Raw genomic sequence first — 18,234 nt, forward strand, 5'->3', positions numbered from 1 at the left:
AATGAAACTCTTCCCGTTACCGCTCCACGAAACTACTGAATCCGTTGAAGGATCATCCACCATCTTATACAACTTTTTGCGGAATGAACGGCATATCACGATCCATCCCCAAAACGCTTGAGATCCAAAATTCCCCAACACGCCCTAAAATCACCCAACCAATTATAACCTAATCAAAATTATAAAGTTATATAAGTAAGATCTACAGGAAACTAACAGAGAATCATTAAAAATTAGAGATTTAGCACAAAAAAAAAAACGAGTACGATTATCGAGATCCAAGCCTAGTTAATGTTCGTGCCACAAACCGATCATGGTTTATATACGAAACTGAAGGCCCAAAGACCGGCCTGTATCCATCTTGGCCCATCTTCTGTTTTCTGAAATATATATTCTATATACATTTCAAAATGGAATCTGGAGTTTTATATTATAAGATGTTGCCACATCACAATTTACAACTTTTTGATACGACAAGGTCAACAATCTTGGTACCCAAATTTTTTTGAAAAATGGAAAATTTTAAATAAAGTAACGCTAGCGTTATTTTTATTGGTGTAAATTGTATGTTACGTTAGAAAAAAACAGATAGGGAAAATTTAACGGAAAGACCATTGTTGACCATTGTTAACGGAAAACCAAATTCCCCTTGTACCGGTCTTTCAATTGTACTGCTCGACGAGCGTGATGCTCATATGTTGAACTTACCATCTGAACTTCGCCACAATGCCACATCAACCTCTGTTTAGTTTCCGTTGGCTTAGATTTTGTCTGAGAATATTCTAAACCAGCTGATTGAAGAAGAGTTAGACAAAATCTAAACAAATCTGGTCTGGAAATCGCAGAAACCATGCATGAACCAATAGCATAAGATTCTAACAGGTCATTGGTTATAATATAGGAACACATGCATGCATGCTCAAACAAAATGTCATTGTCCTATTTATCAGGACCGAGAAATGTGGATCACACACTTCTTTCTCTCCTAACAATTTTATTAACTTCGTTCATATAGTATACATCGAATTTACGATGTTTTTTAATTAGTTTCTTGTCATATATAAGTTCTTTCTTACCGTTGTACTAAACTATAACATATTTAGATTCATTATGATATAGTTCGTCGTCGTTACAAAAACTAATCTTAATTAAAACGATGACTTAAATTGGAGAAATAGTCATACTTTTACTTAGAAACGAAGTAGTAAAAAAGGTTAAGTGCAATTGTTGATGGTGTCACCGCGAAGTTCGTCGAAATAAGGCACCCAGTCTCCAACTTGTAATCTCAATAATTAATTAACATAATAGTCCCTTTAGTAAGCAATGATTTGACTTTTCACCACTATAAATTCACAATTAACACAATTCTCTTCATCACCAAAACAAAGCATCTCTCCTTCTTCTATCAAAACAAAGAAAGACACGAAAGATGGAGATCTCAAAGACTCTTTTGCTAGTGACTGCTCTGGTGGCTGCAACTTGTTTCTTGCAAGCCAAGGCAGCTGGAGTTTATTGTAGCAACCCTTACACTCGATGTTACCGCAAGTACATCAATTGTCCAGAGGAATGTCCAAGCACAACTGCCATGAACTCCAAGAACAAAGTTTGCTACGCCGATTGCGATAGACCTACCTGCAAATCCCAATGCCGCAGTAAGCTTTTTACTATTCATTGATCATAAAGTTTCTACACATGTCTTTGTGCAGGACTTTAGAGTAAACGCTAATATGTTTTTTGGTGTAGTGAGGAAACCAAATTGCAACAGACCTGGATCAGCTTGTTATGACCCGAGGTTCATTGGAGGAGACGGCATTGTCTTCTACTTCCATGGAAAGAGCAATGAAGAGTTTAGCCTCGTCTCTGACTCTGACCTTCAGATCAATGGTAGGTTCATTGGTCACAGACCCGCTGGTCGTGCCAGAGACTTCACATGGATCCAAGCCCTCGGATTCCTCTTCAACTCCCAAAAATTCTCCCTGGAAGCCGCCAAAACCGCCTCATGGGACAACGAAGTCGACCATCTCAAATTCTCTTTTGATGGCCAAGATCTCTCTGTCCCAGAGGAAACTCTCTCCACCTGGTTAGTATTTGATATAAAGCCTAAGTTTCTTTTCTTATCAACACATGAGATGTGACATAGTGAAAACATTTTTCCTCTGTTTCTGCCGGATTCTTGAAACTTATATGGTTTCTTTATAACCAGGTACTCACCAAACAAGGACATCAAGATCGAGAGAGTGAGCATGAGAAACAGCGTGATTGTGACAATCAAGGACAAAGCTGAGATCATGATCAATGTGGTTCCAGTGACAAAAGAAGACGACAGAATCCACAGCTACAAAGTACCATCAGATGACTGTTTTGCACATCTTGAGGTTCAGTTCAGATTCTTTAACCTTTCCCCTAAGGTAGATGGAATCTTGGGAAGAACCTACAAGCCCGATTTCCAGAACCCCGCTAAGGCTGGAGTCGCGATGCCAGTCGTTGGTGGTGAAGACAGCTTCAAGACTTCTTCTCTACTATCCAATGACTGTAAGACTTGCATCTTTTCTGATACACAAGCTGAGATTGATTCAGTTAAGTCAGAGATTGAGTATGCAACTTTGGATTGTACCCGTGGAGCTTCTTCTGGATACGGTATCGTGTGCAGGAAGTAAAAGAAAGATCATACAAACATGACTTAAAAGAAGAATAATGCCAGAGAGCAGTAGCTTCTACTGGAGATTTTCCAAAGTATAATTTATAAGTGAAGGAAAAATATGTAACTTGCAATGTATTTGTATTGTATCATCATCCACCTTGTAATCTAATGTTGTATTATTAACCTATTCATTGTTATATAATACCAATAAACATTGCTTAATCTACAAATCTACTATATCAATAAAAGTGCATGAGATTGTTAAGACTCACACACAAGTCACTAGGTGTTTTGAAATTTCAATCAATTAAATTACAATCTGATAAAATAACAAAAGCGGGGATAGCTCAGTTGGGAGAGCGTCAGACTGAAGATCTGAAGGTCGCGTGTTCGATCCACGCTCACCGCATATTTTGTGATTTTTTTTCTTCCTCTTTCAGAATATCAGAAACGACGTCGTATACACGTATTAACACTAAAACTTTGCAATGCAAGTAAAAAAATGAAAAGAGTTTCATAACGAAACTGACAAATGTGCAAATACGTTTTAACGGTTTGTTTTATTAAGAAGAACCAAACTGAAAAATGAAATATTCAAAACTTGAAATTAGTTAATATAATCACATTCTGATTCTTGATTGCTTTAAGAAAACATCAGTAGTACTCACTATATTACAAAACAAATACACCGTAAAAATTCGGAAAGAAATTCTGAATGAATCATTTTGTTGTTCCAACCCAAAAGTCTTCAGTAAATAATATCTTTCTTTCTGTAAACTTTTTAAAAACAAACAATGTCTGTCTCTGTCTCTGTTTGTTTCACCAAATGTGTTTTATCTTCTTCTTCTTGTTCTATCTTCCACGAGGATGAACAAGCTGCGAAAACACGGCACTCGTGGTCGCGTCTTCCGCATCATCATCAGTACCAGTCCCTGAATTTACTCCTCCTCTATCAATTATACTCATACTGTTATCGAACGGCTCCATAGGCGCCATTGGAATCCCGGGAATATGGTTTGTGCTATTGTCATCAGGTTCCATCAAAGCCGAAGATGTTTCTTCGAGCTGTAACGCGTACTCAAGGTTCCACAGTACATCTCCCATAGAAGGTCGGTCCACGCCATATTCCGCCAAGCATTTCTCCGCGGTTTCTCCGAATTTCTTCAGTGAAGCTGGATTCACTTTCCCGGTTAAGTTACTGTCCATGATCTGATCGAGCAGACCCTTTTTCTGCCATGCCATTGCCCATTCCGCTATGTTCACTTGTTCCCTCGGTAATACCGGGTTTAAAGCCGGTCTACAACAGAGAACTTCCATTAGGACAACACCGAACGAATAAACGTCGGATTTCTCTGTTAACTGCTGTCTCCTGAAGTATTCCGGGTCAAGATAACCAAAGCTTCCTTTAACAGCCGTGCTCACATGAGTTTGATCGAGTGAAGGGCCGGTTTTGGATAGCCCGAAGTCAGCGACTTTCGCGACTAGATTCTCGTCGAGTAAGATATTCGTGGTCTTCACGTCACGGTGTATAATGCTCTGTGATGCACCAGTGTGTAGATAATGTAATCCTCTTGCTGCGCCAATGCATATCTCAAGTCTTTGTTTCCATGACAATGCAGGAAGATCAGCTCCATAGAGATGACTCCTTAACGGTCCATTCGCCATGTACTCATAGACCAAAATCATTTCGGATCTCTCATCGCAGTAACCGATTAAAGAGACGAGATGTCGATGTCTAAGTTTCGACAGCATTTCAATCTCGGTTCTGAACTCAGCCATACCTTGCTCGGATCTCGGATTACCTCTTTTAACCGCGACTTTAGTCCCGTCTTCTAAAGTTCCTTTATAAACCCGGCCAAATCCACCAACACCAAGCAACGAGCTCTCATCAAATTTATTAGTAGCATCCATAATTTCTTGGAACATAAAGCAACGGCCAAGATGTGTAGATGCTAATGAAATGCAACTAGCTGTGGCACTCTTGTGAGAAGCTGTTGATTTGGTAAGAGTCTGAGACAGTCCATATAAAGGCAATGGCAACCATGGATGTCCGTTACCGTTACCGCCTTCTTGAGGACTCGTTGAGCGCTTCTTCCTTGAAGCAACCAAACAGCAATAGCAACAAACTCCAATCAGCAGAACCACAATAAACGCACCAACCGCAGAACCGATGATCACAGCTTTCTTCTTTCCCTTATCTGATCCTCCCGGAACAAGTGATTTAACTGAAGAAACACCACTTAAGCTCTTAGCTTCATTACTAATCTTCAAAACCTCTAACCCATTCATAGTCGCATTCGTGATATCTGCTTGTGAATCAGGCCCAACACTAACGGTTAAAACACCGGAAGATTCAACTGAACCATTGGAGATAAAATCCTTAAAGTAAGGAACTTTAAGACCATTAGTCAACGTAGAGAGATCAAGACTTCCAAGAGCAAGATCATCATTCACATAAAGATTGAAAACAAGCGTGTTTAAAGCTTGACTCACGATATCACAGAAATGAACACGAACAAAGTACCTGAAGTCTGGATCTACAGGAAGAACCCAAGTGACGTTAAAACTTGGACTCGCTACATTAGCTTCACCCATTGTATCAGCAGTTGCATAAACCATGTTTGGAGCTGTTTCTTGAGACACAGAAGGAGAGTACTTAATCGAAGAAGGATTCGCCGTTACGACAAGAACAGAGCTGTTCACATGAAGATACTCTGCATCATTATCCCATTGTCTCCCCAATGTGTCGTTTTGAGAAGTCAACAATGGTCCTCCCATGTTTAATCTGTAGACTGTTTCAAACGCAAGCTGAGAGAGACCACTGAACGGAGTTGAAGGGTTCAAAGCCAAAGCTTGATCAGGCATAAGACTGTCCGGAACAGAGACAACCTCAATCGCGTTGACAAATACCACCGAATTGTTGGAAGGGATGAAACTTAAAGTCAAGAACTCTGAAGTGACATTGACCGTGTACTCCTTGAAGATGTAAGAGCCGTTGAAGTTCTTGAAAGAGAAGTTGTTTAAGAGCACGAAGTCGTCTGTTACGACAGTGATTGATGCAGAGGTTAAGTTCCAAGTAGAGTTCTTGATTGGTGAGAAATGAAGACGGATCCAATGACGACCCAAAGAAGTGATTTTGAATCTGTAAGAAGCTAAACCGGAGAAAACACGAGCGGTTTGGTAGATCGAACTGCTTGAATTGGAAGTATTACTCGATGTTGCAACTGAAGAGTTTCCGATTTTGAGTACAAGAGATGAGTGAAGTGAATCTGGAACAAAGATTCTATTCTGAAAGGTTATGTTTTGCGATGAACCACAAGAGATCAAGTAATTGTCCGGCGGGTTGAACAAGGCAGATGAAGTAGTAGTATAACAAGAGAGGAACAAAAGAAGAAGAAGCAATGATTTCGTGAACACCATTGTTGTGTAAAGCATGAACCTTTAAACAAGAACCCTAAAACCCAAATCGAAAAATGAAGACTCAATGACAAAAAAAAGAATCAAACTTTGGTCTTTCAAGATTGTTCTTGAAGAAAGTTGAGAAAACAATGGAGGAGGGTATTGAATTAGCTTAAGGGTTTGGATTCACATGGCTCAAAGAACCCAAATTGGAGAAGAATGTGTGGTTTTGGGTAGGAACAAAGAATCAATCAAAACTCTAGTGTTAGAGCAGAGAAATGAAGAGGAAAAAAGAGAAAAGGTAGAGACTTTTTGAAGTGTTAGTTTCTGAAAATTTTCGATAGCTCTTTCCAGGCTGGTTTGATTGATTAGGCTGTCATCTTACAGAAGGAGAAGCTGCAACTCTCAAAGGGAAGCCTTCACAAAGGGCCTACAGAGAGAGAGAGAAGACTAGTTAAATATAGGACTAATCAGAATAGAGAGGGAGATTAAAGAATAAATTAACAACAAGATTAGTTATTTTACTTTATTGCAATAAAGTTTTAATAATATGATTAAAAAGAGTTAAGTATTTGTTTTTTCTTTGTCTGTTGTCCTAATTCGCGGCGGGTATTAGCTGTTAATGTTTGAGTATTTTTTTTTGTTTTTGTAATGTCTTTATCAAGAAAGATAAGAAGAATAAGCAAACGTTCATGTCTTTTGGCTTATATATTCGTAGGCCACTGTTTATCATCAATCACCATTTGTTTTTATGGAAACTATCTTTCATCAAAGAGTAATGAGATTATCTTTATTAGTTTCAAGATTTATTGAATTTGAGCTATCAAGGTGATAGTAACAAAAGAGGCATGGTATTAATGTGATTTTGAGTATGGAATATTATTAGTAAGTTGGATTTTGTGTTACCAAATAATATGATAAAAGTGGTAGCTGGTGGGAAACCTAACCTATAGAACTATATATACATATTGTGATCGTGTTGCATTAATGGTGAAAAGAAGGTTGTCTTAAATATGTTGTCAACCACTAAGTTAAACTCGCATTTGTTACCAGCATATACTAAAGTAGTTATGTGTAGTCTTTTTTTGATTAAATTGGTAGCAAGACGTAGATTAAGTATGATAACTTATAGTAATAATAACTGTTGAAACTTGAAATAGGTCAAATTGACCAGCCAAGTTCCCAACTAATCTACCATGGATGAATGAATCAATTAATTCAACTCATCTATTTATATATGGCTGATCAGTTTTTTAATGATCTAATCAACCAAACTACATGAGTAAAAATTAATTGAGTTACTTGATATTTAATTTTAAAAAATAAAAATAAACAGTTCGTTAATGTGTTAATTGTTAATCTTGTTTTAAAGAAATCGGCTAAGCATGCATGATGGGATACTATATGCTCTAAAATATGCTAAATCTTATATTTAATAACATAGTTTACATGTTGACAATTCCACAGGTGGTTAACCTAGCTACTAAATAATAAACTTGGACATGAAAACATTATAAAAATAAAGTATCAAAGCTGAATATTTCAGCAAAACTCGAAAAAATTAAAGAGTGGTGAAACAATAAAATTAAGTAGCATAGAAGAACCCCACAAAACGCGGCTTTTGGAAGACGGGAGTGGACAACGATGACGGCGCCGTAACCATGACGACGGTGCTTCTCTTCGTTTTGCATTTTTGTGCTTACAACAACACCAATACATGATAACACCAAAACCAAACCTGTGACGTTGTCTTCACTTGGGAAAAGAGAACACACACATACAAGTACTAGAACTGATAGAAAGAGACCAAACACACAACGTAACAACACGGTTTTTTTAAATTCGTCACACATTATATATTATTTTACAAACTACATTATTCATCTTTTGTAAAACGATTCCAATCTTAAAAAAACCTAAGACTCATCGTTTGATTACGTAATTTATTTATTTAATTATTTTGGTACTTCATTTAGAGAGACTATGGTCTTTAACGTGTTAACTATATGTCTTCTCGTTATATAATGGAGTAAATAAAGTCTATATTTGGGGAATTTGCCAATCATAACACGACATGAAAATTTCGTTCTCATAAGGCAAAAAAAAAACATAATTTTTATATAACAAAAATGCAAGATTCTAAGATAAAAAAAAAATATAATACGATAGTGGAGGATGAAGTCGTTAGGTCACACCATGTGCTTGCACATGCGTTCGCATATCAAAACCACATGATTCTTATACAGCTGAATCTTTTTTATTATTTTTACTTAGTTTAAAATCTTAACTTATTATATAGTCCAAAACAAAACTTCAAATATTGCTGGAATTAGAAGAAGACGACTACGTACTAACTTATAAGACTTTTTTCTTAGTTTTAGATTAGTTTATTTTTAATCATTACAATATGGGACGACCTTATAAATGGCACATATCATATTCTGATTAACGCGTTGAATTATTATTTTTAGGCTCTGATTAATTCAAAAAAAAAAGTTCCATCTTAATCAGACAATCGTCCAACGTATTCTTGTAGAATAAATTGATTCGAAAATTTCTATTCAGACACTAATAAAATCTGTTATCAATTAAAGCTATCAATTAAAGCTTTCTATGATATGTTCTGTCTCTTTTTTTTTTTTGTGGTTGTTAGTTTTTTTTATAAAACATAAGGGACAAACATCATAATGTGTCATTTTCGGAGAAAAGACATTACATATGGTTTAATTAACAATAATTAGCACTTTACTCACCTAAGACGAGAACATGTTGGACCCTATTCCAAAAGTGATCCATTAACCTCACCTAATATGATATTATACGATTTTGTCGAATTCTTCGAAATCGTCAGTGAACGTGGAAGACTAAAACGTTACCATTATTGAAAATACTATTTAAGTTGTGGATATAATCATTTTTTTGCCATTGAATATATAGATAGATTACCCCAGATAACAGTGAGCATACATGTAGAGTTATATTATCCTTTCTTACATGCATATATCTAAAATATTAAATACCATTCAAACAATATAAACGGTATATATATATATATATATATAGACTGGTGGAATACATGTAACATGTACAGTTGAATAAACAGTTATCCACATATACAGCAAAGTAATAAACATTAACACAAATCCAAAAGACCAAAGCCATCATTTAATAATTGACTGCGCAAGTGTTCACATTAGTTTTGTATCAAGTTTTAGACGTAAATTGTGTTTTTATCATTCGACGAAAATTAAGAAGAAAAAAAAGAAAGAGAAAATATCAAGTCATGATTGTATTATGATTGATACATCGAGAGTTTATGTTAATATATTTTGGTTATTTTTTGCGTAATCAGGATTGTGTATACAAGTTACATATAATCTATGAACTATGAAGTCTTTAAACTACTGAAGTAATTATCGGTTTTAGTGGCTAAATTTTAAAATAAGCTTCTTATATAATTTTTGAATTGAAATTTGGGGAAAACAAAATGAAATGAAAAACGTTGGTCACGTCGAGACCGTCAATCACGTCGAGGCCGTGAATACAGCCGAGAGGAGCGTTACGTTCTTTAGCCTTTTTCTGTTTTTTTGTGAGTTTTTGAGTTTGATAAGAAGATAATAAAAATATGGTTTTAGTAACGACTCTTTTCATTTGACTATCCTCATCTTTCCTTTTTAGGTCCAACCATTTATTCTTATATTATCTCTATCAATCACATATCATCAAATCCAAAATCAACTTGATTAACTTCTTTACTGGAAAAGAGACACATAGAGAATCAAATGAACTATGGTTTGAGATTGATAATCAAGAACTAGTCACTTTGATTTACTCTTGGTCTATATATAATAAACCATTATACTAAAAACATCACAAAGACATGTACCGGATATAATATGAATTAAGAAAAACATGTATGGGATGATACGTTAACGCGTAAACAACTATACAAGGCAAGAACATTAAATATGCTGGTTGTACAATGATAAGAGTGACATGATAAGTTTTAAATTTTTGCCCATTCAATATATAGACAAAGAACAAGGTACGTAACATCAATTTTAAAATGCAAGAAACCAAAAGAATGCTTATTAGAATCAGTTTAAAAGTATTTTGTACTAATCATGTAATCTAGCATATCAATTTGGTTTCATTATTAATTTATTTGACATCAATTATGTAAAATTGACGCCATTCAATATAATTTCTATTACTTAATAGTATAAAATCACGTCAATAAAATATGTTTGATGTATTCACTAATTTTCAACAACATTTAAACAAATGAAAATTTTATACTATGTGCTAACGTATTTCGTTTAAGTTAAAATAACTGTTGCATAATATTAGCTTTCCCAAATCAATATTCTTTTCTTTTTAAGTTAGCAAAAACAAAGCTACTTAGAAATAGTTGAATAAAACCTTTACTTTTATAAGAAAAAGTATCTATAGGTTTCAAATGTGACTTGATCAACATGCTATTTGATTCGAGTAGTGTGACACAAGGACAATGTTAACACAAACCATTTGTTTTGATTGAAATTTCCAAATTTGCAAATCAGCTAACTGAATGAAAAGAGGTATTTACTGGTATTGAATAATCAAAGTAGATACATTCAAAGAGATGTTATGCTACTAAACTAGATGACATAGCAACAGCTGAGAGCTAGAGTTTTTGGAGAGTTTGCCATGTGTTCTCTGCTTAAGATGATATTTACTCCATTGATTATAAGTTTAGCTACTACAAACTCTATTAATGATTTCCTAAAATCTGTAAATCATTTTTGGGATTTCATATGGGCTTCAAAGGCTAGAAGATAAGTTTCCTAACAGCCCAACAAACCATATCATATTGTGGAGTGATATTTTAACATCAATGACATAGTTGGTATAACACAAGCATTACTTTTGGGCTTATATAAACAAACAGTTATGGTTTTTAACTTTGCTATAAGAAAAAAAAAAAAAAAAAAAAAAAACTAGCCCAAGGAAAATAATATAAAAAGGAACTACCACAATCAGCTACTTTTTCGGTGTTATAAAATTAACCACACAATTAATCAAAATACTAAATTGTCCATTTATTTATGAACCATTCGTTTCCAAACCATAACACCATAACTAGAAGTCTAGAATCATCAACCGTACGATTAGTTTGGACGGTTTACAAAGCTTTTAATATAATTCTTTTAGATTAATTTAATTACTAACATAAATTTAGTCCTAGTCTCACTTATCAAATACAGATTATTCAATTCGATTTCGATTTCGATTGTACAGCATCACAGGAGCTTTCTGTCCACATGCATGACGACCATGCACTAAACCTCCTTTACGGTCCATATACATTTTGACCTCTTCGTTAATATAAAAAACAAGGGAACCATGCGTGTAGTTTTCCTTAATTTTTTTATTTATTTATAATCACTTACCAAGGCTATTATTATAAGTCTTACGAAAAATTAAAAAATGATTTAAGAAAACCATATTTATTGAACAATTATATGTAATGACGTACTAATGAGAATTCTAATTAGCTGACAACAAAAATAAGAGTATGATAACTTACGTTTACGTTTATATAAAAAGAACTTTTTCTATTTCGATCTTTTTTCTTATTTTCAGCACGTGTTCTCTAATTCACCTAACTACATACAACTTCTACAAAGTTACAAAACCCACCCACCAAATTCACACGTTCATAACCATAACAAGTGTTTCGTTAGCTTAAACGTGAATATATCTATTAAACTACATAATGTTTGTATTGCATTAGAAAGAAGTATTTTAGTTAAAATGCTCACTAAGATTATGCCAAAAAGATACCCACAAAGATTCTTTCCCAATCTCGTTTTATTAGAAATGAAGCATCTACAGAAACACTTTTGTAAGGTTGCTGAAAACTACAATGCTTAATTAGGTTAAGATTTTCTTATGAATAAACTTTATGTTAATGAAATCACAAGAATTTTTTTTATACTTTAGGATACTTTTGAAAAATCGAAGGATAGTGTTGTTATATTATTTTTTTATCCTGGAAAATAAAGTAAAGTTTTTATTAATTTAATAATCAATAAAAATGCGACAAAAGTCACAAAAGAAATTAAAAGAAATAGAAAAATAACAAATTATATCATTTTGCAAATAAAAAGGTGGAAACAAAGGGAGAGGAGATGAAGCAGTGGAGAGAGAGCATGTGAAGAAAAACTAATTTTGATAATCTCTTCCTCGGCTCCTCCTCTGCTCCGATAGATTTCGCCGGCGATGGCGGTGGAATCCTTAGAAATGGAGATGGACACGGCGGTGCGTGTTGTCCACCTCGCTTCTTCTCTCTGTGTTAAAGTTCAAGAGAAGCTTCATCTTCCTAACGGTGCTCACGTCAAGTCTAAAGACGATGATTCCCCTGTCACCGTCGCAGGTTCGATTTCTCTGTCTTTCTCTTTTTATTCTGATTGTGTTCTGTTTTTTTTTTTTCTTTCAAGGTTTTGCTTTTTCGTTTTTGTAAAATTTCGAATTGTATGATCTTTTATGTTTAGTGATTGAATTCTAATTGCAATTTCGAGATCTGTTTGGGTTTTGAGTTACTAATTCTGATTGAATTTGTGATATTGGATTGTGTTAATGTTCGCAGATGAATCTTGATTTGCATAATTGTCGTTACAAATTGAGCTGAAATCGAATAATCATGGTTGCTTGTGTTCTTTAATTCAGTGACAGATGAGACAGAATGTGTATAATAAATCAACACTTTTTCATAAGCTAATGTTGTTTGATGCTAATTTTTAATATTACAAGACCGTGTAACTGTCTCTGTAGTAATAGTTTAATAGTGTGCCAGATTGTACAGTGATTTATTTTTGAGAATGTTGTGTGTATGTAAGTAGTAAGCTCTGTTTACAGGCTTTGATTAGAGAATATACTTTTGCAAATGAAGTGACTTTAAGACTTTGTTCATTCACTTTTAACAGATTTTGGTGTTCAAGCAATTGTGAGTTGGGTTTTAGCTGAAGTTTTTGGTGATCAAAACCTTTCCATTGTCGCTGAAGAAGACACTGAGGCTCTCTCGGAAGCTGAGTCTTTAGGACTTTTAGGAGCTGTCTCGAATGCTGTTAACGAAGCGTTATCTGAAGCTCCCAAATACGGGCTTCCGAAGCCAGTTAAACAGTTGGGATCGAGTGAAATCCTTAAGGCTATTAGTCGATGTAACTCTGTTGGAGGTCCTAAAGGAAGGCATTGGGTTCTTGATCCCGTTGATGGAACGTTAGGATTTGTTCGTGGCGATCAGTACGCTGTTGCTTTAGCTTTGATAGAGAATGGTAAAGTTCTGTTGGGTGTTCTAGGATGTCCTAATTATCCGGTTAAGAAAGAATGCTTAAGTAATGGTTGTAACCAAGCTATGAAGAAAAACTCTGTAGCTGGATCAGTATCTAAAGGATGTGTCATGTATGCTAAGAAAGGTAGTGGTCAAGCGTGGATGCAACCGTTAATCGCTGGAGGATTCCCTGAATCTTCAACAACACTCCTTAAGGTTTCCTCAGTCGATGATCCGGCTTTAGCTACAGTTTGTGAGCCAGTAGAGAGAGCAAACTCAAACCACCTGTTCACAGCAGGACTTGCCAATAGCATGGGAGTTAGGTAACTAATCTTGTATACATTACTTTTAACTTACTTCAAAACTCTCTTAACTACAATGCCATTGTCCCATTTCTTCAACAGAAAACAGCCCTTGCGAGTGTACAGCATGGTGAAATACGCAGCGATTGCTCGTGGAGACGCAGAAGTGTTTATGAAGTTTGCACAGTCTAGTTACAAAGAGAAGATATGGGATCACGCAGCTGGAGTTGTTATTGTGGAAGAAGCTGGTGGTGTGGTGACTGACGCAGGAGGTAGAAACTTAGACTTCTCGAAAGGAGTATACTTGGAAGGTCTTGACAGAGGAATCATCGCGTGTTCTGGTCAAGTTTTACATGAGAAGATTATAGGTGCTGTTTATGCTAGTTGGGAATCTTCAAGTCTTTGAAAAAAAAAAAAGCTTATCCCATAATCCTCACTTAGTGCAGCATCATCGAGCCAACGTCTTCAAAGTAGGTAAACAAGAAAAAAAACTGTTACAGACTATAGTGTTCATCTATTTAGACGGATTCCGGTTTGAACCGGTTTATTTTTCCGGTTTAGGGGGAAGATTCGGTAAACCACACGATTTACAGTGCGGAGAAGTAAATATAGTCGAGGAAGCAGCGGTAAAAAAAAGTAAGAATCTATTTATTTCACCTATCTAGAGTAATAAAAGCTGCTACGTTTTCCACATACCTTAATTCCCCTAAAATGGATGATATAATTTTTTTTTATCTTCGTCCTGTCATTTTTTTTTATCAAAACGCGGATTATGTATGTCGTTTTATGACAAAATACAAAAATTACTACAAAGACTCTTCCTTAATTTACTTCATGATCATGATAGATGAACAAGTTTGTGTTTCAAAAAAAAAAACAAAAAAGAACTAAGTGATTTGAGTTTAAAGACTCAACTAGATTATAGGGATGTTAATTATTGATAAATTTGGTAATGGTCCATTTTGTGGGCTAATAAATTGTGTTTATTGGGCGGACACGATCGCGTTTAGACCATTTTTATTGGTATGATGGTAACTAAGTTATAGTAAACCAGAATAAAAAAGCGTTGAACTCGGTTAAGCCGACATGTTTGGCACCCTATGAGAATAGCTTCAGACAGTTTTTATGCGTTAAGTCTAAAGATTAAAAAAGTAAGTAAAAAAGATTGATTCTGCCGACAAATTCTTGGATTTGGTGCTGTTTAAAAGATTTCTATCTTTGAATTTTATCAAATTTCTAAATCTTCAAAGAGGCTTTTCTCACATATTTATTGAACAGTTTATCATTATCAGTCGCATTGTGTCTTCATTCCTTGTAAAGTACATAATTACTAAATAATAATTCAATTCTACTACTACTACTAATAGAGGAGGGCCAAAGTGTCAGTATGAATGGTTAGTTGATAAACATCTCTTTCTTATGACTTCAATTTTTTTTCTTCTTTTCATATTTATTTTTATAAACTTTTAATTTATTGAATGATAATAATACATAACATAACTATACAAAATGTAACAAAAAGATTAGCTAAACTATACAATTGGTAAGAAAACATCACAAAAATAAAATCAAATGACAAGGATAGGTTTCACTATCATATACACTTTACTTTAACCTATGTGAACAAGAGAGTCTCATGTAGTACAGTAATAACCTATGCTGTTAAATTTTTTAAATAGTTAGTTTTTTTTTTTTTTCAACAAATAGTTAGCTTTTTCATATGAACGTTTTTCTCTGATTTTTTTTTTAAGTAACAGAATTAAAAAAATAAAAATAAAGATTGTTGGTTTTCATCTAAAATTAAATATGAATATTTTGGAATTTTGTTGAAGTACTCTGCTCTCAGTACACATGTAATTTTGCTTGCCGACGAAATCATGATAAGTTATGTTGCAACATATTTGATTTATACATCTATCTATATCTTTAAAAAAAAAAAAAATTTGACAATAAATAAAATTATGACATGTGTCTTCCCAGATTTTTTGAACATCCATATAGATAGCACATGTATGTGTAAGCAAATTCAGAATTCGAGTTATAATACTATAACCATAGTTAAAACACGATATTTTATCAAATATATTGTTTGATGTTTCTCCCATATTACAGATTGCTCTGTATATAAAAAGAAACGATAGAATGACAAAACGAATTTCAAAAACTCCAATTTACATATATAAGTTTATAAATGTGATAGAATGACAAAACGAATTTCACAAAATCCAATTTACATATATAAGTTTATAAATGTGTCAAAATTCATTGCTTAAGAAAGCAAAAAAAAATATGATAATAAATTGCATGTGCCTAATCAAGTGTCGGAGTCAGATTGAAAGACCTTAGCATGTGCCCTAAGCTACTTCATTCACTAGCACCACAAAAATTTCAACTCTCTCTTTTTATTTTATTTTCATCCCTTTCTAAATAAATAGAATGGACATGAAAGCTCATAAAAGTTAAATCACATTATTGAACTTGTGTGATAATATTTCCAAGGGTTTTAATAATGATATATTTAGTTGGAAATTCTTCATTCTTGTTAAATTATATAGACAAATATTGCAACTAACTATAGTTTCCGTTATTAGAGAAATATTAGAGAGACAGAAAAAATGGAATTCAGTATTAAAAACAAGAAAACATTTAGCAAGTTCCTTGTCTACTCGTTATTACATAAGTTTTTTTTTAAATTAAAGTTGAATATAAAATATAAAATATAAAATAATAAGGGAGTAATAGAACCATACCAAAAAAGTCAATATTAACATTAATAAAGGAGAAAAATATTGTTGAAAATTATGAATCCTATGTTTTCTTTTTAATCTTAAACAATATTTAAAAAGAGTCTATAATCATCATGATTCATGACTCATGATGATTAAGGGAAACATAAACAAGTTAAAATATCTTCTAAAAACGACAAAATTACAAGAAGATAAAGTTAATTTTTAAGAGAATTTAAAATTTCAAATTCTTATGAATGAGTGAGAACTCACCAAACAAAAAAAAATTCAAGTTTTATTCTTTACATGAAATAGTGGTCACTCACCAAACAAACTACCTAAAAATTTTAGAATAAAATGCCATTAATAATACAAAAATAAAATTTATTATTATTTGGAACGGTTACACATTCAAAATCTGTGTGTTTTGACTAGTCGAAAACAAAAATACATACTCACACACATATATACACAAATAAATGTTTATGCATGACACAGTTATAAATAGAAAACTCCACATGAGAAAAGAAACGTTACCACTCATCTCATCATTTATATATATAAATGTTTTGTCTCTCTATACAATTTTTTATAAGCTTCACTGTAATTTCTAGATTCTGTCAGAGTCTTTCTCTCTTTCTCATGTTTCATTGATCTTTTTTTTTGTAAGCGTACTCTGTTTCTTGTTCATCACTCTGATCTTATGGGGAAGACGAGCACTTTCACGAGAGACTGGGCTCAGATCTACGCGATCTACGGGATCGAGCAGAAACACACACTCTTCTTCCTTGTACTCAACGCTATTGCTTTCTCTCTTCTCTCCGCCGTGTTTTTCATCTACTTCAACCCGATCTGCGTCTTCGTCGAGTCTTTCCTCCTCTCCAACGCCGCCGCGGCTAGATTCTCAGCAGGGTTTTTCGGTGCCGTCACGGCGCTTTCCGCCGTGTGTTTGTTTTACGCGGCGGGGAATTTTTTTTACTCCGCCGTGCCGCTAAGGTACGAGATGGCGCAGAGGATGGTCGGATCTGTTGGGGATTGGTCGAGTGTGAAGACAGCGCTTGACTTGGGATGTGGTCGTGGTGTTCTGCTCAATGCGGTGGCGACGCAGCTTAAGAAAACTGGTAGTTCGGGTCGGGTCGTTGGGTTGGATCGGTCCATGAGTACTACTCTCTCTACTCTTCGTACTGCTCACATCGAAGGTTCGTGAGTTTCGTTGACTTTTTTGACTTTGTCTTTTTTTCAAAGTCGTTTTCTCGTTGACCAATAACATATTATTATTTTGTAAGATTTATAACTATATATTTGCGTGATTAACGGTTATTAAGTGATTATTACAGATGTGATATAATATATGCTTTTACAGTCTATTAATAAACATATTTTGTATAGGAGTACAAGAGTATGTGACTTGCCGTGAAGGAGACGTAAGGCGTCTTCCATTTAGTGATAACTACTTCGACGTGGTGGTATCAGCCGTGTTTCTCCACACAGTCGGGAAAGAATACGGTCAGAAGACGGTGGAGGCGGCGGCTGAGAGGACGAGAGTGCTAGGAGAAGCGGTGAGAGTGCTGAAACCTGGAGGAGTTGGAGTGGTGTGGGACTTGGTGCACGTGCCTGAGTACGTGAGGAGGTTACAAGAGCTGAGGATGGAAGAGATCAGAGTTTCGAAGCGAGTCACTGCGTTTATGGTTAAGAGCCATATGGTTTCGTTTAAGAAACCTAGTCAGCATTTTGTTGGCTGTGGTGAAGTACGTTTAGATTGGAGATAATGTTGAATTACAAACAAACAACATACTTTTATGTATTTATCGAGGTTTTTTTTTTAATCGTTTTTAGATTTATTAATTATTACAA

The 18,234-nt window shown here is 34.5% G+C and overlaps 4 protein-coding genes and 1 non-coding gene across 7 annotated transcripts; 4 read left to right on the forward strand and 1 right to left on the reverse strand.

The window, feature by feature from the left end:
• The first annotated feature begins 1,394 nt into the window (after window positions 1-1,394).
• Window positions 1,395-2,871, forward strand: LOC17874803. Its single transcript, XM_006281597.2, has 3 exons — window positions 1,395-1,652; window positions 1,744-2,080; window positions 2,204-2,871. The coding sequence occupies exons 1-3, from the start codon at window positions 1,430-1,432 to the stop codon at window positions 2,655-2,657; spliced, it is 1,014 nt and encodes a 337-aa protein (XP_006281659.1). The 5' UTR covers window positions 1,395-1,429; the 3' UTR covers window positions 2,658-2,871.
• A 106-nt stretch (window positions 2,872-2,977) lies between these two features.
• Window positions 2,978-3,050, forward strand: TRNAF-GAA. Its single transcript has one exon. It is a non-coding gene; the product is annotated as a tRNA-Phe (tRNA).
• Window positions 3,051-3,248: 198 nt separating this feature from the next.
• Window positions 3,249-6,445, reverse strand: LOC17874678 (receptor-like protein kinase THESEUS 1). The gene has a single exon (XM_006279937.2). The coding sequence runs from the start codon at window positions 6,074-6,076 to the stop codon at window positions 3,494-3,496; it is 2,583 nt and encodes an 860-aa protein (XP_006279999.1). The 5' UTR covers window positions 6,077-6,445; the 3' UTR covers window positions 3,249-3,493.
• Window positions 6,446-12,198: 5,753 nt separating this feature from the next.
• Window positions 12,199-14,467, forward strand: LOC17876038 (PAP-specific phosphatase HAL2-like). Of its 3 annotated transcripts, none has more exons than XR_002833486.1 (4): window positions 12,199-12,458; window positions 13,009-13,675; window positions 13,757-14,128; window positions 14,216-14,467. XR_002833486.1 is itself a non-coding variant. In XM_006280586.2 (3 exons), the coding sequence occupies exons 1-3, from the start codon at window positions 12,305-12,307 to the stop codon at window positions 14,058-14,060; spliced, it is 1,125 nt and encodes a 374-aa protein (XP_006280648.1). In that variant the 5' UTR covers window positions 12,199-12,304; the 3' UTR covers window positions 14,061-14,467. The 3 variants fall into 3 exon arrangements, 1 of the variants encoding a protein (XP_006280648.1); XR_002833487.1 differs by having other exon boundaries at window positions 13,757-14,124; XM_006280586.2 differs by having other exon boundaries at window positions 13,757-14,467.
• Window positions 14,468-16,962: 2,495 nt separating this feature from the next.
• On the forward strand, window positions 16,963-18,206 carry LOC17876161. The gene is made up of 2 exons (XM_006280837.2): window positions 16,963-17,579; window positions 17,770-18,206. The coding sequence occupies exons 1-2, from the start codon at window positions 17,084-17,086 to the stop codon at window positions 18,147-18,149; spliced, it is 876 nt and encodes a 291-aa protein (XP_006280899.1). The 5' UTR covers window positions 16,963-17,083; the 3' UTR covers window positions 18,150-18,206.
• Window positions 18,207-18,234: the final 28 nt, after the last annotated feature.

Source organism: Capsella rubella, unplaced genomic scaffold (assembly GCF_000375325.1).
Source record: "Capsella rubella cultivar Monte Gargano unplaced genomic scaffold, Caprub1_0 scaffold_8, whole genome shotgun sequence".
Classification (NCBI taxonomy): Eukaryota; Viridiplantae; Streptophyta; class Magnoliopsida; order Brassicales; family Brassicaceae; genus Capsella; species Capsella rubella.